At 45.4% G+C, this 25,000-nt stretch overlaps 1 protein-coding gene across 1 annotated transcript in view; it reads left to right on the top strand.

The window, feature by feature from the left end:
- The window catches only part of LOC123508443 (treacle protein-like), a 45,511-nt gene extending 20,744 nt beyond the window's left edge, over positions 1-24,767 (top strand). The window contains 9 exon segments of the mRNA XM_045262183.1: positions 6,587-6,874; positions 8,557-8,660; positions 9,212-9,403; positions 10,142-10,311; positions 11,720-11,885; positions 16,131-18,927; positions 19,249-19,356; positions 20,252-21,620; positions 21,622-24,767. Coding sequence (XP_045118118.1) covers positions 6,694-6,874; positions 8,557-8,660; positions 9,212-9,403; positions 10,142-10,311; positions 11,720-11,885; positions 16,131-18,927; positions 19,249-19,356; positions 20,252-21,620; positions 21,622-21,781 — 5,247 coding nt within the window. The 5' untranslated portion in view covers positions 6,587-6,693 and the 3' untranslated portion in view covers positions 21,782-24,767.
- Positions 24,768-25,000: the final 233 nt, after the last annotated feature.

Here is a 25,000-nt window from a genome sequence, read left to right as displayed (position 1 = left end):
CTCCTCCTCCTCTCATCCCTAAAGCTGTTTTGGACTGAGATTGCTCCTTCAGTACACCCTCCATTCCTCTCTCTCTCTCTCTCTCTCTCTCTCTCTCTCTCTCTCTCTCTCTCTCTCTCTCTCTCTCTCTCTCTCTCTCTCTCTCTCTCTCTCTCTCTCTCTCTCTCTCTCTCTCATATATGTCTTGCTTTCCGTCTCACATTTTCTCCCTTCTAACGCGTGAGAGAGAGAGAGAGAGAGAGAGAGAGAGAGAGAGAGAGAGAGAGAGTCAGGATGGGTAATGCTGCTGCTGCTGCTTCTGCTATTACTACTACTACTACTACTACCACTACCACTACTACTACTAGCCTATTACTACTACTACTACTACTACCCTTACTATTACTGTTGGATGGAGCGGCAGGTGGAGAGAAACCTTCATCTTATGTATATTACTCCTCTTACTTGATGTTTGATGGTGCACATTGCTACTAATACGAATAATAAGTCTGCTACTGTTTTTTTGTGTGTTTTTTTTAATACTATGTGGGCTTTTCACGGGAAATTTATGGGCTAAAGGGGATACTTTTTGGGGTACCTCCTATCTCAAAGCCCACCCGCTAGGAAACCGTTGCCCCGAGTGAGGAAGCCCAACCTACACTCGGACCGTGGACAGGATTCGAACCCGTGCTCTTGGAGACCCCTCGGACCCCAAAGCACGCATGGTTCCACTGTACCACGGCGGTCCCTTGGTTAGTCGTCCTTTGTGTTCTTTGCACCACCACCTCCAACGTCATAAAAAATACTGCTACTACTACTACTACTACTACTACTACTACTACTATACTACTACTACTACTACTACTACTACTACTACTACTACTACTACTACTACTACTACTACTACTACTACTGTTGCTGATGCTGTACTGCTGCTGCTACTACTGCACTACCACCACTGCCACCACTACTACCCCTACCACCACTACCACTACTACTACTACTACTACTGCCACTACTACCACTACTACTACTACTACTACTACTACTACCACCACCACTACCACCACCACTACTACCACCTCCTACTATTACTCTACTATTACTCTCTACTACCACTACATTACTCTCTCTCTCTCTCTCTCTCTCTCTCTCTCTCTCTCTCTCTCTCTCTCTCTCTCTCTCTCTCTCTCTCTCTCTCTCTCTCTCTCTCTCTCTCTCTCTCTCTCTCTCTCTCTCTCTCTCTTATCTGCATATCTCCTGTCTCCTGCCACCGTCCCTCCTCCTCCTCCACCTCTCATCTTCCTGCTCCTCTTCCTCTGCCATTCTCTTTCTCCATTCTCCTCCGCCACTGCCACCACCACTTCTCCTCCTTCTCCTCCTCCTCCTCCTCCTCCTCTTCCGTCTCCTCTTCCTCCTCCTCCTCCTCCTCCTCCTAAGCAATATCAGAGCTACACAGGAGCAGCCGCAGGAAATTAAGAAGTTGAAGGAAGAGAGAGAGAGAGAGAGAGAGAGAGAGAGAGAGAGAGAGAGAGAGAGAGAGAGAGAGAGAGAGAGAGAATATATAGTGATTGGAGCTTTCATTTTCTTCTTTTAATCTGCAACGCCCTTTTTCAACCTCTCTGCCTTTAGCCCTTAACTTCCCAAACCCTCCCCTCTCTCTCTCTCTCTCTCTCTCTCTCTCTCTCTCTCTCTCTGGTGGCGCCATTTGACAGAGCCTCCGCCAAGTTAACGCGCACCACTGCCAAGAGTACCTGGGGACTTGCGAATACTTACCTGCTGACCTTCCCTTGTGTCTGTAATGGGGCCAGTGCTGGGAGAGAGGGGATGTGGGTGTTGGAGGAGGAGGGGTGCTGGGTGAGGGGGAGTGGTGTTAAGGGGGTTCTGGGTGAGGGGGAAAGGTGCAGGGAGGAGAGGAGAAGGAGTACCTGGTTGGGTTTAATGCTTCTTCTACACTTGTTCTTTCTTGATATTGATTAGTTAGTGTTCAGTTCTTTGTTTTCTTTTCTTTCTTTTTCTTTTTCTTTTTCTTTTTTTTTCTCTATTTGTTTTCCTTGTTTTTTTTTTTTTGTGTGTTCTTTGTTTTGTTTGTATTTGGTTTTCGTTCTTCTTTCTTTTTTTTTCTTTTCATTTTCTTCATGTCTTTTTTATTCTATCTTTTTTTTTCTTTCTTTTAACTTGCTTCGTGTGTTTATTTCGTTTTTTCTCCTTTCCTTTCTCTTCTTCTTCTTCTTCTTCTTCTTCTTCTTCTTCTTCTTCTTCGACAGTGAATCTTACCTTTCCCAGTATTGAATTCATATTTCTTTCCGTATTTCCTTGCATTTTGTGTCCTTAAACTCTCATTCCCTTATCATTTATCTTCTTTCTCGTTTTCTATTCTTCCTCCTTCTTCTCCTCTCCTTCTTCCTTTTCTTCTCTTTCAAATAACATTTAACTGCACTTGCATTCTCTCTCTCTCTCTCTCTCTCTCTCTCTCTCTCTCTCTCTCTCTCTCTCTCTCTCTCTCTCTCTCTCTCTCACAAAACTTCCGCTGCGTTTTAACATTGTAAACTATAATATCATCATCATCATCATCATCATCATCATCATCATCATCATCATCATCACCACCACCACCACCACCACCACCATCGTCATCAGTTCACATTACGATAGTGAGTAAATGTGTGTGTGTGTGTGTGTGTGTGTGTGTGTGTGTGTGTGTGTGTGTGTGTGTGTGTGTGTGTGTGAGAGAGAGAGAGAGAGAGAGAGAGAGAGAGAGAGAGAGAGAGAGAGAGAGAGAGAGAGAGAGAGAGAGAGAGAGAGAGAGAGAGAGAGAGAGAGAGTTAGTTTCGAAATAGCAGGAAAAAAAGAAAAAAGCAAACAAAAGCCGTCTCTCATTCACTCCCACTCACAGATAAAGCACCATAATTCATCACTTTCACCACTTTCACCACTATCATCATCACCACACTTCCACCACTTCCACGCACCAACGCCTCCACCGCTCCCGCACCGCAGAAATCACCTGCATCACCACAGCAAAGCGTCAAATAAATAAGATAAAGCACTTTCTTTCGTGTCGCCTTGAAAATTGCCAGCATCTTCGCCCGTATTCAGAATTGCCCTCCCCTCTCACTACGACAATTTTCCAAGGCCACAGAAACAACTAGCCGGGTTTTCAAGACAGTTTCTCCTATCAAAACACTAGAAATCTTGCCAGTCTATCAACAAAACCATAAAAATACTCTTAAAAACACGAATATCTTCAACTGGAGCCTTTGGAAAACAGTGATGGTGAGAGAGCAAAGCGTTTCAGAATACTGGCCCTTATCTCACACCTCGACGCTCGTTTCTCTCACCCACTATTCTCCCCACAGTACAGTATGGGAGAGACGTATACACAGATGCTACAGTTAAAAATGGTGAAATAATGAGTAATTCGGCAGGAGATTCTACCTAAGCAAACCTCAAGTGGTTCTGAGACGAGAGGATGGCGGGAACCGGGAGCAGTCATTCATTTAACATTTTTTTCTTATTTCTTGAGTCACTGCATACCTGATGATACGAGAAGGTACGAAGAGACGCTATAGACATTTTAATCTTCTAAGTGTGCGTTTTTGTTAAATAAATTTTGTTGCCCTTAGCCAGATTTTCCCTCCACTTACATGAAAAAGTGAGCATTTCTAACCTCCTTTACCAAACTGCACCGTCACAGGGGAACTTGATTCGCTACATATGATAACATTCTTTTTACTTAATGTCATAATATAGAAGATGGATGAGTAAGCCAGGAAAGATATGCTGTACACTTGTTTAAACACGAAAGCATAGAACAAACTGACTAACTCCACTGATAACAGGGAAGAAAACATATATGGGCTTTTACTATTTAATTCCAATAGTATTACGTATTATTATAATTATTATTATTATTATTATTATTATTATTATTATTATTATTATTATCATCACTACTATTATTATCATCATCATTATTTGTGAATGTACGGATAAGATTGAGTGGGTGAGTGGATGGGTGGATGTGGTCGCGTAAGTATGTGGAAGGGTTAGTGGAACATTATACTAGAGTCTGTAGCTCCACATGCTGCCTTCACGAAACCTGTACTTAAGTGAAGCTAGAGACATTTTTTGGCCTAAGACTTTTAAATACTTTAACCTAAAATAACCTAACTTAATCTAACCTAACTTAACCTAATCTAGCCTAATCTAACTTAACCTAACCTAACCTAACTCAACTTAACCTAACCTAACCTAACCTAAGCTAACCTAAACTAACCTAACGTAACCTAACCTAACTTAACCTAACCTAAGCTAACCTAACCTAACCCAACCCAACTTAACCTAACCTAAGAGCTTTGAATGCCTTAAACTCATCTCCTGTCTTCAAGATCATCTAACCCTATTACCTGAGCACCATCCTCTTCACTATCACAATATTAAAGACACTCTATGATCTTATTAGGTTGCAAATTTCTTCCTTTTTCATGCCCCTCGATTTTTTTTTTTTTTTCCTCTCCGCGTCTTTCTCTCCTTTCATTTTTTTCTTCTTTTGTATCGTGTCTATCTGTTTCCGACGCGACGAAATTGAAAGGTGAAATGAGCTTGGATTCCCGCCAAAACTTTCCTCTCTCTCTCTCTCTCTCTCTCTCTCTCTCTCTCTCTCTCTCTCTCTCTGGGGATTGCCGTGTCATGAAGAGGGGAAGAAGGATAGAAGAGAAAAGGAGAAGGTGACTGAGGGAGGAAGAGAGAAAGAAGAGGAGAGAGGAGAGAAAAGAAGGGAAGGCGGAGGAGGAGGAGGAGGAGGAGGAGGAGGAGGAGGAGAAGGAGGAGGAGGAGGAGGAAAGTGGGAGGATCCTTGCACACATCTTGGCTAAATAAGGTTGAGTCAGGCCTCTTTGTCCCCACTGCCCCTCTCTCTCTCTCTCTCTCTCTCTCTCTCTCTCTCTCTCTCTCTCTCTTTAAATCTTCCACGTCAAGGAATGGGAAGGAAGGGGGAAGGGGGAAGGAAAAGAGACGTGGAGGGAGGGGGAGGAGGTGGGGGGTCACCGCATGCCTCTTGATTCAATAGGATCCAGTCACGGCCTATTTCGGTCCTTGACTCCTCCTCCTCCTCCTCCTCCTCCTCCTCCTCCTCCTCCTCCTCTCCTTCTCCTCCTTCTCACCCTCCACTTCCTCCTCCTCTCTCTCGTTCTTTTTCTTCACTCACGAATGCTTTCTATTCTTCTTGCTCTCGTGGTCTTCTTCCTCCTCTCATGAACTCCTCCTCCTCCTCCTACTTCCCTCCTCCTCATCCTCCACTTATTGACGCCTGGTGTTCTTCCTCTCATAGTTTGCTTTTACTTTCCTTATGAGTCACCTCCTTCCTCTTCGTCTCGTGGTCTCCTCCTCTTCCATTCCTCTTCTTTATTCTCTGACTTGCTTCTCATACTTACTCGCCCTTCTGTGGATTCCTCTCCCTCATCTTACGTTCTTCCTCACTTCGTTCTCCTGTGAGTTCTCCTTTTCTTTTTTCGTCCATTTTCTTCCTGTCTTCTTGCTCTCTTCTCCTTTCCTTTCATGGACGAGTGAGTTTGGTGTCTAGTCTACAGACACACACACACACACACACACACACACACACACACACACACACACATGCATGCATCTAATGTCTCTAGCAAGCGTCTAATTTTCTTATTGTTTTGTGTTTTTTTTCTTTTTCCTCGTCCATTTATTTTTGTTCCTGGCTTACTTGCACTTTCCTTGCTAATGCATTTGCTTGCTTACAGTGACTCACAATTTCTTACTCTTGCTCAGTCTTCGATTGTTTTGTACTTACTGTCCTGCACATAATTAGAGTAGTAGTAGTAGTAGTAGTAGTAGTAGTAGTAGTAGTAGTAGTAGTAGTAGTGGCAGTAATAGTAGTAGTTGTACTAGTAGTAGTAGTAGTAATAGTAGTAGTAGCAGTGGCAGTAGTAGTAGTAGTAGTAGTAGTAGTAGTAGTAGTAGTAGTAGTAGTAGAAGTAGTAGTAGCAGTAGTGGCAGTAATAGTAGTAGTAATAGTGTAGTAGTAGTAGTAGTAGTAGTAGTAGTAGTAGTAGTAGTAGTAGTAGTAGTAGTTGTTGTTGTTGTTGTTGTTGTTGTTGTTGTTATAGTAGTAATAGAAGTTGTTGTTGTTTTTGTGTAACTTTGTAATCTCATGGACATCTTGGCGTCAGATTATCAAGGAATTGTCTTCCCTTCCACTCGTGATCTGCAAGAAATAATCACCCTTGTGTTTTCTAGAATATGTTACAATCTTCCTGCTCCTCATTTCTTTCCATTCTTCTATTTCATCCTCTTTCTATTTCCCCTTTTTCTCTTCCCATTTATTCCTTCTTCTACATTCTTATACAACCTCTATTTTTCGGCTCCTTTGTTTCTTCTATCCCATCTCCTTCCTCGTCTCTTGTTTTTGTTTTCTAATTTATTTCTCCTTTTCGCAGATCCTCTATCCTCTCCATCTCTTCACCTTCGTCTGTCTGTTCCGTGCATTCTTCCCTTTCTCATACTCAGTGTTCCTGCCGCTCCCTCGCCTCACTTCGGGGAACGGATTGTTTAATAATATCCTTCTTGCTCCTGACAGCCGGATGAGGGCGGTGGGCGGCAGTGAGGGTGGTGCTGCTGCTGCTGCTGGTGAGGGTGTGGGCGGGGCGTGCCGGAGCGCGGGCGTGTGGGGGCCGTGGCAGCACCATGAGTCCGGAGGAAAGCCGCAAGGAGAGGGAGGCTCGCTCGCTGGCCCTCGAGCGCGCCTACGTCCACGATGTGTATGACCAGATCTCGGTGCATTTCTCAAGCGGCAGGCACAGAGTGTGGCCCCGCGTCAGGCAGTTCCTCCTTGACCTGGAGCCGGGGTCCTTCGTGGCCGATGTGGGTGAGTGTTGCCTTATCACAGTGCTTCTTTGGTTCATGACGATCAATTACTGAAGTTTTGGAGCATGGTAGGGTTAGCTCTGTGTGTTCTGAGTGAGTGTTGTTTACTATCCCGTTTTTATATCATTGGAGTTACATAAAGATCAATTTTCCTATTTCTGGAGTGTGTTACGTTAGGTTTGTGTATCGTGAGTGAGTGAGTGAGTGAGTGAGAGAGTGAGTGAGTGAGAGAGTGAGTGTTGCCTTCCCACATTGTTATTTGAATTACATGAAGGTCAGTCACTCTATCGTTCAGTCACCTTATTGTTGAAGATAGGTGGTGGTAGGTTAGCTTAGTGTCCCCTGAATGAGTGTTTCTTCTACTGTTTCTACTTCATTGGAATTACATGGAGCGCAATGTTGGAGTGTGGTAGGTTAGGTAAATGTTCCCTTGAATGTGTCTCTTTCTTAACCATTGCGTCTTTTACCTCATTGCAATTACATAAAGATCAGTCATCGTATGTGTAGAAGTTAGGTTAGGTCAGGTCAGGTCAGGTTAGGTTTGGTTGTTTAGGTTAGGTTAGGTGAGTTAGGTTAGGCTAGTTAGGTTAGGTGAGGTTAGGTGAGGTGAGGTGAGGTGAGGTGAGATAATAGCTTTGTTCTTAACTAAATATCGTGAAAATCATCATTGCTAGCTATTTTTAGGGTGGAGGAGATTAAATAACGCTGCATCACCATATCTAATCCACATCAAATTATTCTTGCCAAGTCTAAAACTATTGATTCCAAATTTAGCTGGTTCGCATTCATGTTATCTTTAATTGTATTTTGATAGGTTAGAAGAGGAGTAGGATGAAGAAGAAGAAGAGGAGGAGGAGGCGAAGGAAGAAGAGGAGGAGGAGAAGGATGAGAAGGAGGAGGTCATGTTTTGCTTTAATAGCGTTTTATCATATTTTCCTTAAACGTGTTTAGGGAGTGGTGTGGATGGGAGTGTGTGTCTTAAGAGGAGCAGGAGAGAGAAAAAGAAAAAAAAAAGAGAAGGAAGAGAAGAAGGAGGAGGAGAAGGAGGAAAAAAAGGAGGAAGGAAAGAAAAAAAAGGAAAGGAGAAAGAGCAGGAAGAGGAGGAGGAGGAGGAGGAGGAGCAGGAGGAAGGCGCTGTGAATTTTGGAAGCGTGTGTGGGAGGGATGGAATATGTGTAGGTGGTTGTGCGGAGGTGGAAGAGGAGGAGTAGGAGGAGAAGGAGAAGGAGGAGTAGCAGAGAGAGGATGGCGCGCGCGCGCGTGTGTGTGTGTGTGTGTATGTGTGTGTGTTTGTTTGATCTGCTGCAGTCTCTAACGAGACAGCCAGACGTTACTCTACGGAGCGAGCTCAGAGCTCATTATTTCCGATCTTTGGATAGGCCTGAGACCAGGTACACATCACACACCGGGACAACAAAGTCACAACTCCTCGATTTACATCCCGTACCTATTCACTGCTAGGTGAACAGGGGCTACACGTGAAAGGAGACACACCCAAATATCTCCACCCGGCCGGGGAATTGAACCCCGGTCCTCTGGCTTGTGAAGCCAGCGCTCTAACCACTGAGCTACCGTGTGTGTGTGTGTGTGTGTGTGTGTGTGTAACGATACAGTTATAAGCGACAGTCAGCATGTTACTCTTCACTCAATACTGATGGTTCCTCGTCCCTCGTTCCTGGTCAGGATGTGGCAATGGGAAGTACCTACACGTTAACCAGAAGGTGATGAAGCTTGGTGTGGATCGCTGCCTCAACCTAACCAACACAGCCAGAGAGAGAGACCATGAGGTGAGGATTACTTATTTCTCATCCTCGTCCTTGTGCTTTCTATTCCTCCTCCTTCCAATCGCCTTATGACCCCCTTGTAATGACGGTAAAAATGTGTCTGGTTTTTTTTTCTCATTCGTCTTTATTCTGCTTCTTTTCCCCTGGTTTTAAAAATCTTATTCTATCCTTTCTTCCTTTTTTTCTGCTCCTCTAGTTTTTTCTCCTCTTTGTCTTCTTCTATTATATTCCTATTTCTTCTTCCTTCTTTCTAGTTATTCTTTTCCTTTTCTTCCTCTTGCATTGGTGTCCTTTGTTTTCTTTTCTTCCGTTTCACTTCTTCCTTTTCTTATATTTTTTGCTTTCTTGTCACTCCTCTTCCTTCTCACTTCCACCTCATCCAGCTCCACCACCACCTTTTCTTTTCTCCTACTTTTCCTCCATGTCTTTATTCTCTCTTTGTACTTTCCCTATCTCACCACCAACACCATTGCCTCCTCCTGCTTCTCTTTTCTTTCCTCACTCCTACACTCTTGCATCACAATTCTCACCTCCTCCTTCTCCTCCTTCGTCAGGTGATGGTAAGTGATAACCTGGCCCTGCCCTTCCGTGATGAGGCCTTCGACGCCGCTCTCAGCATCGCCGTCATCCACCACTTTGCCACAACGGAGAGGCGGGTGCGGGCCCTCAGGGAGTTAGCGCGCATACTACGGATTGGCGGGCGTCTTATGATTAGTGTGTGGGCGATGGAGCAGCGGCACAGAAAGGTAAGTCAAGTTTGGTTAGGTTTGGTTATGTTAGGTTGGGTTAGTACTTGATTGGGAGTGAGGGTTGTGAAATGGAATAATGTGATGGGGAGTGGGAGGTGATGTGGGGGGAGGAAAAAAAACTAAACAGAGGAGTCTACGTAGAGATGGAAAGAGTGGGATGCTTGGTGAAAGTGCTGGGTAAAGTTGTTGTTCTTGCTGTGTGTGTGTGTGTGTGTGTGTGTGTGTGTGTGTGTGTGTGTGTGTGTGTGTGTGTGTGTGTGTGTGTGTGTCCTATATTTTGCTCAGGTTATATATATTTATTCATTCATCATGCAAATGCGTATGTTTAGACTTCCTTTCGCCCATGTTCTTTTCAACTCTCTCTCTCTCTCTCTCTCTCTCTCTCTCTCTCCACACACACACACACACGTCCGGTAGCTCAGTGGTTAGAGCGCTGGCTTCACAAGCCAGAGGACCAGGGTTCGATTCCCCGGCCGGGTGGAGATATTTGGGTGTGTCTCCTTTCACGTGTAGCCCCTGTTCACCTAGCAGTGAGTAGGTACGGGATGTAAATCGAGGAGTTGTGACCTTGTTGTCCCGGAGTGTGGTGTGTGCCTGGTCTCAGGCCTATCCGAAGATCGAAAATAATGAGCTCTGAGCTCGTTCCGTAGGATAACGTCTGGCTGTCTCGTCAGAGACTGCAGCAGATCAAACAATGAAACACACACACTCACCACGCGATTCCTCGCTCCGCAGTTCGAGTCTCAGGACGTGCTGGTACCGTGGCACCGACCCGAGCACTCCTCCAGCGACGACAAGACGTCAAGCATCGAGCGAGACCTCAATTCCACCACCACTGACGATGACGACGTGTTGCACTACCACGCCCACAACCACAGTGACAGTGACTCCTGTCCCTCCAACAGGTACGTGGCTGTTAGGAATAGGAGGAGGAGGAGGAGGAAGAGAAATTATTATATACGTTGACCATGTAACACTAAACCTTGAAATCCTTGCTTGGCTGTTTAGAAACTTTTTCTAATCAAATGTTTGGTAAAGAGTTAGGATATTAGAGCGAAGACAAGAGGAGGAGGAGGAGGAGGAGGAGGAGGAGGAGGAGGAGGAGGAGGAGGAGGAGGAGGAGAAGGAGGAAGAGGAGGAGGAAGAGGAGGAGGAGGAGGAGGAGAAAAAAGTGGTGGTGGTGGTGAAAGACGAGGAGGAATTAGGGGTAGTGACATAAGAGTTTTCTTCAGCGTTATACACAAATCGCATTATCTTCTTAGGCGCAATCAGTAATCGCTATAAATTATCATTACTTGTCACGTAACTCTCCTCCTCGTAATGCACACTTTCACTGCACTTGAGTTTCCTTTCTGCACTGTCATTATTTCTTTTTACGATTTTTTCACCTTCACTGCTTTTTGTCACGTGTGTTATACTTATATTCCTTGGTACACCTTGTTTCGTCTTTTTCTCACGAAATTCACACGTTAATCCTCTTTCTACATAATATTTCTTTCTATTCTTTTCCCCTTCACTTTCCTATCTTACACCTTGATCGTTTTCCACGTATTTCTTTATCTCATTACTTTCCTTATTAAATCTCTTCTCATATCTTTATTTCCTAGTTTTCTTACATATGAACGCCTGCAGTCCCCGTTGTCACCACGTATCTCATATGAATGATAACCTTCACTAATGTCAAACAGGGGGCTCGAAGAAACAGCTTCAATGTACTGTACTAATATCTCCATGCATTTCACCACTATTTCATATTTTGATTCCCCCTTTGTTATCTAGTACGCCCTTCCTAACTGTCGTTCTTCCAAATGCAGTTCCATTGAAAAGAAAAGAAAGAGAAAGGCCTTCCAGTAACTGATTTAATTATTTTTTTTAAGTACTACATCACTACATTACACTTTACTATATTATCGTTATTTTTGTTTATTTATCAAGTACGTCCTACATTTAAGTCCATCCTTCTCCCACACACGGAGTTATTAAATATGTCTCAGATTGATTATATAATTGCAAGTACTATATCACCATTTACATTTTAATGATCATAATGTTCCTCGCCCTCGCAGCACTGGGCTTGACTCATTGTTTTGTCTTTGAGTATAGCATCACTACCTTATACTTTTACCTCTCCTTTTTGTCACTTCTGGCGCCTTATTTAAGATGTCCCTCGTCTCTACAGGCACAGGGCTATAAAGAAAACCCACAGATTAACTCACTTTACATTTGTTTTAAGTATAGTATCACTTCTGCCTATATCAGTTCCCCATTTTGTCACGTGTGGCGGCTTAGTCATAATGTCCCTCGTCTTTGCAGGCACGGGGGTCGCAAAAATGGCCGCAGACGCACTCGGTCACGTGCCATAGACCCGATCGGAGCCGCCTCCTCCTCTCAGAGTTCGTCAGACCTCAGTAGCCCCAACGAGAGCTGCTACAGCTTCGTTCGGCGGGCACTACAGGTAGCCTCCGACAATAGCAAGCAGGTTGATCGAGGCGAATAGAGCAGTGTTTCTTGTTTATTCAATGTTTTATATCTCTTTCTCTCGGATTCTTCTCCCCTCCCACCCTCCCTCCCTCGTCAATCTGATTTCTTTCGATTTTTCCTTATCTGCGCTCCTTATTATTGTTATTTCTCTCTCTGCCCTTTTCTGTTATGTATCTTCTTTCTTTGTAAGTTTGTGGTCATCTTCGTTATCTTCTTCACATTTTTAATCAAGCATGACAGTTGTTAACACCAATAATGTATAAATACAATTTTTATCGTATATATATATAAAAGATAACTTACGTTACTTTACTACTATCTTCATATAAATCAAAGCAAACTCTAAATGAACGATGGTAATAAATAAAAGAAAATGAATAAATAATTGCTTGACCACATACTTTCCTTTCGCTATTTCTTTTCATCTCTGCCCGAAAGTTTCCTTGTCACCTCCTAGTCTCGCTCTCTGCCTCCCTTCCTCACACCTGTTGGAAAATTGGATGGTACATTTTTTGGCTATACAATAGAGGAACTTTAAGACTTTTCCTAATGATCCATACCACTGTTTACTCTTACTATTAATATTTAGATTTTTCTTGTCAAATTAGCCAGAATAATCATAACTCTTTTTCCTGTTTACTACTAGACGAGAAACCAAACAGCTGCTGTAAGAACTCTCCTGCACAGCATTTTTTCGTGATTTTAGACCTTACTGCACCTGTACGCACCCTTCCCTCCCTTCCCCTCTCCATCTCCCTCTCCTTCTTCCTCCCCCTTTCCCTCTCCCTTCCCTCCTCTCCCTCTCCCTTACCTCACTCTGCACTAACACCTTGCAAACCTTACCAGATTAAGCTTGTTATCATTTGAGTTACTTGTGCCAGAAAGGGTTTTTTATGCTTTAACCTGCAAGTTGTCAGTTTTATTATTATTTAAAGATGGGCTTGTTATTACTGTTATTATTATTAATACTATTATTATTATCATTACGATTATTTTTATTCTTATTATCATTTTTATTATTATTATTATTATTATTATTATTATTATTATTATTATTATTATTATTATTATTATTATTATTATTATTATTATCATTATTATTATTATTATTATCTTTATTATTATCATTATTATTACTATTATTATTATTATTATTATTATTATTATTATTATTATTATTATTATTATTATTATTATTATTATTATTATTATTATTATTATTATTATTATTATTATTATTATTATTATTATTATTATTATTATTATTATTATTATTATTATTATTATTATTATTATTATTATTATTATTATTATTATTATTATTATTATTATTATTATTATTATTATTATCATTATTATTATTATTGTTATTATTATTATTATAGTAGTAGTAGTATCATACTATTATTATTATTATTATTATTATTATTATTATTATTATTATTATTATTATTATTATTATTATTATTATTATTATTATTATTATTATTGTTGTTATCATTATTGTTCTTATCATTATTATTGTTGTTATCATTATTGTTACTATTATCATCATCATCATTATTATCATCATTATTATTATTATTATTATTATTATTATCATTATTATTATTATTATTATTATTATTATTATTATTATTATTATTATTATTATTATTATTATCATTATTATTATTATTACTATTATTATTATTATTATTATCATTATTATTATTGTTAATATCACCAATAATTATTTTACTTACTTATCTATTTATTTATTCATTTATCAATTTATTCATTTGTCTGTTTACTTAATTGTTTATTTTCTCATCAACCTGTTTATTAATTTATTTCTTTATTTACCTATTCATTTATACATTTAATCTTTTATATTTTCCGAGCAAGTCTGATCCTCACCCTCGAAACTACACACACACACACACACACACACACACACGTCACGTCACTCCAGGTGTTTACACTCAAAGTTCTGCAGGAAAACAAATTTGAGTTTGTTTTCCCATTGGACGTTCAGGGGAAAAAATAGAGTGTGATATGTGGCGCAGCGAAGGGGAGGGAAGATAAGGAAATGGTGAGGAGACAGACAGACAGACAGAGAGAGAGAGAGAGAGAGAGAGAGAGAGAGAGAGAGAGAGAGAGAGATCACTATGACATTTTGTGGTCCAGATTAGATGTCTTAGCTGACACACTTACTACTACTACTACTACTACTATTACTGCTACTGTTACTACTGTCACTACTACTGCTATAACTACCACTTAAGCTGCTACTACTACTACTACTACTACTACTACTAATAATAATAATAATAATAATAATAATAATAATAATAGTAATAATAATAACAATAATGATAATAAAAATAATAATATTAATAATAATGATAATAATAATAATGATAATTCTGTAACGTTCCGAGTCTTGAAATGCCGAATAACTGAACTAGAGAAGCGGTTCCTACACATGATAACGACGGGGCTTGTGAAGGGCGCTGGTTAGTCTCAGAGATTGCTAATGAACTATAAGTGCAAGATATCAAAATGGGTGGCAGTCAACACTTCTGCTCTACAAGTACACGCATTCAGAGTCACTTGTTTAGGGGAGGATTGGATTTAGCCTCACAAAACACTGATCTAGATTATAACGCGGCAACAGAACAGCTGAACGTCGAACCTCTTACCAGTCACCCAGCTCGCGCATCAATCAGACTCGTGACCTGCCTGGCGAAGATAATGACCTAACTCCAAATACGTGGTAGTGAATCTTATAACCTTATTATGAACCATTTCCTCGCCGTACCTCCACTACTGTTTCAGAACGCTCTAGAAGTTGCACGGATTGTTTTAAGTCGGTTATTCTTATGGTTTTATAGACAGATTTAACAAATTTTTTTTATATTGTTATCATGCGAATAAGTTTTGAGAACCCAGGCTGATCCATTGAAAATAAATGTAGAGAGAGAGAGAGAGAGAGAGAGAGAGAGAGAGAGAGAGAGAGAGCACAACGTTTCTGAACACGACTTTGATCTCCATAATACTACACCAGTAAAAAATACTTATAAACACCTGTAAAAACACCTGCTTCCTCGAACGCTAAGCATGTAGACTTGATCATAACAACCAACAAAGCGAAAAATGAAAGGTCAAAGCATCTACGAATAAAAATGCAAGTCAAGTCAATCTCTCTCTCTCTCTCTCTCTCTCTCTCTCTCTCTCTCTCTCTCTCTCTCTCTCTCTCTCTCTCTCTCTCTCTCTCTCTCTCTCTCTCTCTCTCTCTCTCTCTCTCTCTCTCTCCCAATCAATCAATAATGTGCTAATTTTCAGAATATCACACACACAAAAACTTGAGGTTGTAAGAGAAAGGAATAAAGAAATAAGTTGAATTAAAGATAATGGTAAATCACATATTCCTGTTTCCCCGCTTCATTTTGATTAATAGCCCAGGTGAGAATGGGAAAGATATATGTGATGCGAGAATTCGTGATATGAGATTTGCTGAAAGTGCCTCGCGGGAATGAAAGTGTTGCAGTGAAGTGATGAGGTGAGGGGGAGACGCTGGGGTGTGTTGTGTGTTGTGTGTGAGGGAGTAGGTCATCTGATGCGAACCTTCCACTTGGGGGCTGCGTGAGATGTGGTGTGTTGATCCGTGAACTACATTTTGATCTAGAAATAGACGAACTGACATACAAGTAGACAAACAGACAAACGGATAGAGAAAGCCACACGACAAAGACAACCACACGACGGGGACAGAGATACAGATGCGCAGATAAATGCTCACACACACACACACACACACACACACACACACACACACACACACACACACACACACACACACACACACATAGTACTGTTATCACATTTGCCTATTCACCTGCCTCGCTTAGTCTGCCTCCCTCCACCTGTGAATGTTGTGGCGTCCCTGTGGCGGCGCTGCATGCATGTCCCCGCCTCCACCTGTGCCAGTGCCGTGGGGGGAGGTGCCACCTCGCCCCTCGGTGGCCTCCCCAGTGTCCTGCTGAACCGTGTTTGAAGTAGTATTTTCCTTGTAGTGTGTGTGGTGACGATGGTTGCGTTCTTCCTTGCTGGTGACATACTAGTATATCATGATATGACACACAGCTCATGAAATATACTGACTATATGTACTGAATATTATGGTGCGTCGCTTCTGGTCAGGGTTAGGGCGTCATCATACCGAAGCTTCCCTCCATCTCTACTGACGTGTGTCCGACAGAAGCTGACCAGTAGTCGTCGAGGCTCATCGTCTTCTGGCAAATCGTGGTTTCTGCATGGCGGCAGTCTCTCGGCCTTCAAATCAGACATGGAAGTGGGCGGGACGTGTGAACCACGGCCTTCGCTCAGCGGCGGCGGCCAGCGGGGCTCTGTCAGCAACGATGGGTCCCTGGACTCTCAGGAGAACTTGGACGACGTGCCCATCGAGTTGCGTCACTTGGAACCCGACGATCCCGCCCTGCTGGACATTCCCCTGTCCCCCCTCCCGCTGTTGCCGACTTCCGCCGGCGCTACTACCACAGGTGGAGACCCAGAAGGCAAGGCTAAATCAAAGAGCTTGACTGATTTAGTACAGGCATCGCCACGGTCCCTCAGCAGTCTGGTCGGGACACACGGGAGCTCACTCTTCCCGAAGGAGAAGTCGGTGAGCCGCGAAGGTCTGGCGTCGGGCGCGTCAAGTGAGACGTCCAGCAGCGTCCTACGTTCCAAGTCGAGCTCGTCGTGTTTGTCGCTGTCAAGTCGCGAGCTGACGGTAGAGGTTGAGCGTGGTGGTGCCCTGAGGAAGGTGCCCAGCGGCGGAGTGAGTGTTGATGAAGCGGACAAAAAGAAGGAAAATGTCACTGACAATGATAAGGTAACAGCCGCAACAAAGAAAAGAGAACAAACAGAAAGAGAGGAAAGAACCGATTCAGAGAAAGGAGAGTTATTAAAAAGTGTTAGTGCAGGAAGTGGAGATGGAGCAGAGAGTAGTAGAGACGTTACAGAGGGCGGTGCAGGCAGCCCTCCACCTACAGGCAGGAAAAGACCTGCCCTCAAGAAACAAAAGGCCTCTATTAACGAAAGTGACGCGAGTGACGTGGAAACTCCCATTGTTATTGAAATAAGTCAGGCGCCGAAATCGAATCAAGCGGAGGCGACGCCGGAACAGGATGAGGACCACCTCAGCATCCCCAAGGGAGCCTGCATCGTCAAGCAGAGCTCCCTCAACGACGAGTTCATCTGCATCGACAGGCTTTTGGAGAAAGAAAAGCTGAAGCAGAGCATTCAGAAACAAAGTTCCCTCAACGAAGATCTCATCTACGGCAACAGAGCAGAGAGACGGGAAAGTCTCCGCGAGTCACTCTTCACCACTCAGTTTCGGCGGCTGCAAAACATCCGTGATAGCTTCCAGCGACTCCGCACGGCGAGTCTCGACCGCTTCGAAAGGGAAAAGTCAGACTCCTCCCTTAAGAAGGGCATCGTAAAGCTCCTTCAGTCATGGAAAAGCGAAATCCTGGTGCCTAAGGAGACTAAATCCCATGAGGGAACGGAGGATGAGGCTGGAGACGCGGAGGCCCGCTGCTCGGACGCCGGTCTGACGGATGATCAGAAACACACGGAATCCCAACGCAAGGGTCAGGGGATTTACCAGCTGGGAAGATCCTGTGAGGGCGGGGAAGCTCTGAGGACGTGTGTGGTAGAGAAAAAGTTACTGAGTAGAGAGCCGAGTGAGCGAAAACCTTCCCGAGAGGAAAGCTCCGACAGTTCAAAAGAAAACAGCTTCCAGAGTGACACGAGCCTAGACTCCGAGGACAGCTGTGTGTCTGTGATATTCGTGCCCAAGCCGGGCCAGGCCGGGACAACTGATGCTGACAAGGAGAGGCACCGTTCCGTTTCCTCGGAGTCTTCAGAAGGCTCTGACAAACAACACTCCCCGAAATCCCCAAGGTCCCCAAAGTCTCCCAAGTCCCCAGGTCCGAGTGGGGGTCGGTACTTTACGCCCAATCGCTTCCTTGGAGCCAAGGGCGGGGTGAAGACAGGCCCCAAGATGGGGACACAAGTGCTGGCCGGAGCCAGCCGACCTGAGCCACAGCGTCGTGTCAGTCCGCCTTCAGACTCCCTCCCGGAGACCACTGCCAGCCCCGCAACCGCCCCGGGGCCAACCGCCACACCCATCCCTGAGAAAATAAAGACTGAGGCGGCACCAACAGTGGTGCGTGAAGCGCCTGCCATCAAGACTGTGGCCAGCCAGGCGCCGCGGCCTGTCCTGGGCCGTGCAGGCAGCGGGCTGGCACGAGTGATGAGTCACTGCGGCTCGACGCCTCCGGCCACGCCGCCTCCCAATGTCACCATGAGCTCCTACTTTTCGTCCCACACCCCGCTGCCTCCAAAGACGGTAATGAGCACCGAGCCTTCAGCACCACCACCCCCACAACCATCACCGTCTTCATTGAGACAGCACGAGTCCCACACAGTCCCCAAGGTGCCGCCCCCCATCACTGCCGCTCCTCCCTCCCAATCACTCCACTCTGCCTCTTCCTCCTCGCCTGCCCCGAGCACTGGGGGTGGCAAGCAACACATCCTCAAGTACGAACCGCAGGTTGTGAAGCGGGACACCAGCTTCACGCAGCAGCTATCCTCGCTCTTGCTGGGGGAGAACATCGAGATCATCCGCAAGACAGGCAGCAGCGGGAGCAGGAACGTGCAGATCGTACGCAAGACAGTGCCTCGCTACCTCACCTTCGACGTGTTCAACCCTGAGACGGACGACCTGGACAGCGACTCCTCTGCCTCCTCCTCCCCGAACTCCGGCTCCTCTGTCATCGAGCGCGGGTGGCCAACTGAAAAGGACATCGAGGAGCTGGACAAGGAGATCAAGCGGCGGGAGGAGGAGGAGCGGCGGCGAGCGGTGCCTTCTCCAGGAGCGGCTGCAGCGGCAGAGAGGAACGCCCCACCGCCAGCAGAGATACCCAAGTTGTCACTGGTTGAGGACGTGCACCGTATGGACACTATCAGTGAGGACGCCCGTGAACACTCAGGTGTGTGTGTGTGTGTGTGTGTGTGTGTGTGTGTGTGTGTGTGTGTGTGTGTGTGTGTGTGTGTGTGTGTGTGTGTAAAATAATAATAATAATAATAATATACGGTCTATTAGGAATTGCAGTACATACAAACTGAAAATATACATAGTGGGGGGATGGGGAGGGCTTATGATTAGTATCTTATCCTAGTGGTTTATGGCACGTAACATGGTGTGTATCGCGCTGTTTTGATAACGGTGCGTGTGTGTGTGTGTGTGTGTGTGTGTGTGTGTGCATACAGAAACACCTCCCCAGCCTGAGCTCATCCTTACCTTATCCCAGGGTCGGAAGTGTACCGGGGCCTCGCGGATAGGCGCCGCAATGCAGCCCAGTCAGCAGCCTTCTCTAGGTCCTCCTCCGTCACCCGTGCCTTCGTTGACCAGACGCTCGGTATGTGAAGCACATACATACACACACACACACTCTCTCTCTCTCTCTCTCTCTCTCTCTCTCTCTCTCTCTCTCTCTCTCTCTCTCTCTCTCTCTCACACACACACACACACACACCCGGTAGCTCAATGGTTAGAGCGCTGGCTTCACAAGCCAGATGACCGGGGTTCGATTCCCCGGCCGGGTGGAGATATTTGGGTGTGTCTCCTGTCACGTGTAGCCCCTGTTCACCTAGCAGTGAGTAGGTACGGGATGTAAATCGAGGAGTTGTGACTTTGTTGTCCCGATGTGTGGTGTGGGCCTGGTCTCAGGCCTATCCGAAGATCGGAAATAATGAGCTCTAAGCTCGTTCCGTAAGATAACGTCTGGCTGTCTCGTCAGAGACTGCAGCAGATCAAATAGTGACACACAGCGTAGTGTAGTGGATAGCACGCTCGACTCACAATCGAGAGGGCCGGGTTCAAATCCCGGTAAGCGGTGAGGCAAATGGGCAAGCCTCTTAATGTGTGGCCCCTGTTCACCTAGTAGTAAATAGGTACGGGATGTAACTCGAGGGGTTGTGGCCTCGCTCTCCCGGTGTGTGGAGTGTGTTATGTGGTCTCAGTCCTACCCGAAGATCGGTCTATGAGCTCTGAGCTCGCTCCGTAATGGGGAAGACTGACTGGGTGACCAGCGGGCGACCGAGGTAAATCACACACACACACACACACACACACACACACACACACTAGCTCACTCAACACTCGCTCCACGGCCTCGCACTGATTCATTCATTCACTGCCTCGTCTACCGACAGACACACTCCCTTACTGACATCATCTAATTCACTCCTTCACTGACTTATCCACTGACTTCCTGTGTTATCCTGAAGAATGAGTGCATGTCTGTCCTGCAGGGACGTCGCGGCGGGAGGCGGAGGGTGGAAAGCAGCGGCCAGTCAGCATGAGCTCGGCACCCTCCTCCTTCCTCAGCACATCCTCAGCGGGCGCGATAGGGGACGGCGCGCCAGAAGCCAGCCTGAAGAGAAGCCCCAAAGCTCGGCGGAAGCTAACCATCGCCCACCTGGACCAGCCACTGTCCCTCCAGCCCTCTATGGATCACAAGCCTGAGTCCAGAAGGCACAGCCGGAGTCCAGAGCCGCTACTGGATCGACAGAGTCTGAGGAGTCGCGTGCCCGAGCGTCACCACCAGCAAGCCAAGGCGTTATCGCCAATGGGCTCCGACCCGCTCTCTCGCAGCGGGGACATGAAGCCCTGGGCAGAGGTGGCTATCAAGCCCCTCACCGAGACCGTTAACCTGCCGCCTCCTTCCTCCTGGAGAGGGCGCTATTCCCCCGACGGTATCTTCAAAGGTCTGTCTGAGTTTGAGAAGAAAAAGTCTCAGGAAGCAAGGAAGAGTGGCCTGGAGCTCCCCTTTGGCGCGCCTTGTCGAGGAGCACTTTCTCCTAGCAGCAGCGTGTCCTCCACCTCCCCTTCCGTTCCTAAGGAGCTCGGAAAGGAGGATGCCGCCTCCAGGAGTCCGCTGCTCAGCTCACCCACGCCCTCCACCAGCAGCGGAGAGTCCCGCTCGGGCTCGCACGTGGCCATGTCGCTGTTCCGCGAGGGACCCTTCTCCCTTGATTTGTTCAAAATGAGTCGTAGTGAGAGCAGCCTCCCGCTGCTGAGCCCAGAGGACCATCGCCCTAACCATGGCACCTTCAGGGAGCCCGTGCGACCATTAGTGCTCCCCGGACCCAGGAAGACCTCCAGGCTGGGATCGGAAGATGAGGCAGAGAGCAAAGAAGCCAGCCCTCGAAGTTACAAGGAAGAAAAGTCGCCAGCCAGAGAGGAGACTCCCCCACGGTCGCGGAGGCAACACTCGAGCCCCCTCAAAGTGAGGATAGAGGATACCAAGTCACAGAAGGACAGCGATGACGGCAAGAAGACGAAATGTCGCTTGTGTGCACGTGAGAACGAGAAACGACAAAAGAAGCGTCGAGAGGAACAATTGGCCAGCGTACAGCTGTCCCGCGAGCAGATCCTGGCGGGAGGTGTTCGGCGACGGGCTGCAACCCAGGGCAAGGCTGATGGTCCCCGCCGTGGAGAATTACGCTCCCAAGGGTCACTGGACTCAGCCACGGAGCAGAAGGAGGCGGCCTCATCGAGGTCCACCCCGCCCCTGGTGCGCAGCGGCTCCTTGGACCTGGAGAAGGCAGAAAGGACGCAGAAGATGAACAGCTTGAGTCGTGACACCTCCACCTCGCAGGACTCCCTCCAGAGCGACATGGGGCGCGCCCACCCTGCATCGCTACTACCATGTGTTCCGCGAGGGTGAGCTGGACCAACTCATCGAGAAGTATGTGCACAACCTGCACATCATCTCCTCCTACTACGATCACGCCAACTGGTGCGTCGTAGCTGAGAAGGTGCAGGTGTGGACCATATGAGGCACTGCTGCTCTGTGTGTGTGTGTGTGTGTGTGTGTGTGTGTGTGTGTGTGTGTGTGCGTATGCATGCGTGCGTGCGTGCTTGCGCGCACCGACCCTCCGCCGGCCAGGTGCTGCTGCTGAAGTGGGTCTGACGCGGGTGTTCTGTGTCTATTGAAGCGGGTACATGTTTACTGAAGCGGGCCGTCGGTCCGAGTGCTGCTGGGCCATGAAACGAAGTAAACTGAAAACTGAACTGCTGCCGCCCTGCTGAGAGTCGCTGATCCGACGAGGTGGAAACAACTTTTTTTTCTTCACGTCAAACGGACGAACTCTCATCGCCTTAACGCTGAACTGTTCACTTCCTTATCACTACTTAGCGAACCTTAAAACTGACTGGGTGTGTGCGTGGGGTGTTGTGCTGCTGCTTGTCGAGTGTGCGTGCATGTGTCCAGAAAGACGAGGAATGGAGCTTGTAACACAACGAGAACCAAGACGACAACCACCGCTACTGCGACGAGGAGAGGGAATAAAAGACAAGTGGCTGAGTGACAAAATACAGAATGGAAAACCGGAGGAAAGGAATTACGTATAGATGTTTATATGTTGAAGAGAAGATCCGCTTTCGTCTTGTGATACTCTCGTCAGTGAAACACGCCCTTGCTTCCTCATCACCTTACTAACTTGAAGGAGTCTTAGAGGCCTTGGTTGTCTTTTTCTTTGAGTTCCTTTGTGTTTCTTATGCACTGCTTGTGGTGCATTACTGACACGTTCCTTTTTTTTTTTTTTTAGTTGATATTCCGTATAATCCGTGTTGCTATAACTGTGTGTGTGTGTGTGTGTGTGTGTGTGTGTGTGTGTGTGTGTGTGTGTGTGTGTGTGTGTGTGTGTGTGTGTGTGTTTGTGTGTGTGTGTGCGCGCGCGCGCGTGTGCGTATGAATGATGATGATAAATCAAATTTACATTTTAAATTACTGAAGTAAATCCTTGCTTTTGTTGTTTTTCCGCATATTCTGCATCCTTGTGTGTGTGTGTGTGTGTGTGTGTGTGTGTGTGTGTGTGTGTGTGTGTGTGTGCGTGTGTGTGTGTGCGTGTGTGCGTGTGTGTGTGTTCTTCCTCAGTACACATCATCACTTATTCACGAGAGCCGCCGCGTCGCATAGGGCAGGGGTTCACTTGGCTAAATCCTCCTTACCTGCTCACCGTTCAGCCTCCCTCTGTGTGTCCCTCGTCTCCGGGGACAACACTGACAGAACCACACGCACGCTCCTCCCTTGGATTTCTTTCACGGAGCCTTGGTGAAGCGGTGAAGCCTTGAATCTAAAATCGTTGCACGATACCTTTTTTTTTTTTCTGTCATTTCAATTGGTAACGTATTAAGCATCAAGTCTTCATTTTTATTTTTGTTCATGTACGGTCGTGATCAGAAGACGCTCATTTTCACTGTGCTCTGTGTTTTCCCTCAATCTTAACTCCTCCAACAAGTCGATAGTCTCCTTACAAAACCAGGTCATTGATAGATTCTTGGCAAACTTGACGACTTAAGATTGATGGGAAAAATAAACGCATAGTAAAGTGTTGCGGTTTGTTACGTACTAAATTTCTTAACATGACTGTACAACCCGTGGCTTTGCTGATGCTGTGTGCGGGTAGTGTCGGCAATTTGGCCAAATGCAAGTTACAATGCAATTATTTTGATTTGGAGAAAGCTATGGAAGAATAATAATTTAACACAAACATACTCGTTTGTATAGCATTTTTTAATGCCTTTATAATCTTGCATGTCAAAAGAATACCAGTCATCACAGCTATTTTTAGATGCAGTGAGTTATAAGTTAGATTAAGTGAAACCTCACTTGACCTAACTTACCCTTACGCAGCACAAATGTAGCTACGGTGGTTAATGTTCATGGGATTCAGTGTAACAATTTCGTTCTCTGCTCAAGTTACAACGCATTGAGACTGTTTAAGCTCCATTTTTTCCCTCTCTCATTAGATAATCACAGTGAACGTATTTCCAATTTCAGTCTTCAGTATCTAACAACCGTGCATTTCATTCGTGTTTAAAACTGCAAGTCACTACGATGGTTTAACTTTCATTTCTCTTTCTCGTAAAATAATTACCATGAAACCGATTCCCGTTTTGCTCAACAGTTAACTTTCTGCTTGACGTTCACAGCGCTGGCCAGTGACCGCCGCTCGAAGGAAAGAGTCAACGTGCTGAGACTTGAAATAGTTGGCTGGGTGACACTCGTCCTTACACACACACACACACACACACACACACACACACACTTAATCATCATGTAACAATAATAACAATAATAATATTTCCTTTCAAAGCTCAACCACTTTCAAACTCAGATAATCTCACATACTCAATGAACTTAGTAATGAAAAGTTACGTAGCTAAATTATTCTATTGTTTTGAGTTCTGGCGATATACGTATATATATATAACGACATCCAATCGCTTATAACTTAAGTGGCCATTTCGAAACGATACGCATTTGTTTTGTCGATGATGATGTGATGATAATGACGTGATGATGCGATTGTGTTGTCTTTTTCACATATACCGGTAACATGGCTGTCTCGCTCCTTCACTCCCTTCAACAAGTACTTAACCAGTAAACAGTCTCTCCCCCTTATCTCTGCCCCCCGGCGTCCTGTAGCCCCGGCGCCTCTCACACGCTGACGAAGGCGCCGCAGTCAGCACCCGGGGACGGCGCGCCTCTACTGCGAGTGTACATATATGGTTATAAATGACAAACAGCGACAACAAGCAGTAATTTTTCCCTTATACTACTAGTGGGCGCGTCGATTGTTCTCCGGGAGGGCTGTGAAAGTAAGAGAGAGAGAGAGAGAGAGAGAGAGAGAGAGAGAGAGAGAGAGAGAGAGAGAGAGAGAAAGTGTCCTTTCCGGGAGTGTGGGTTACGTCTCTTCGCCCCTCGACAATGGCGACTCTGTTCTTTGTACAAACTGTATTATAATAATGAATTATTCACCGACACTTTTATTTTCCTTCTATGACCATAGCATCTTCGCCACCAGCTTCACCACCACCACCGCTATTACTACAACTATCACTACCACTCTCTTCTCTCCAGCAAACGGAAAGTATTCAAACAATATCTATTGATTTAATCTTACAATGTTGTTGTTTTACCTCTACATTATTGTCATCGTTAAATTAGCAGATAACCAACACTTTACTGAGTCTTTCCAGCTTACGAAACT

Source organism: Portunus trituberculatus, chromosome 24 (assembly GCF_017591435.1).
Source record: "Portunus trituberculatus isolate SZX2019 chromosome 24, ASM1759143v1, whole genome shotgun sequence".
NCBI lineage: Eukaryota > Metazoa > Arthropoda > Malacostraca > Decapoda > Portunidae > Portunus > Portunus trituberculatus.
This window is presented reverse-complemented; position numbering and strand designations above follow the sequence as displayed.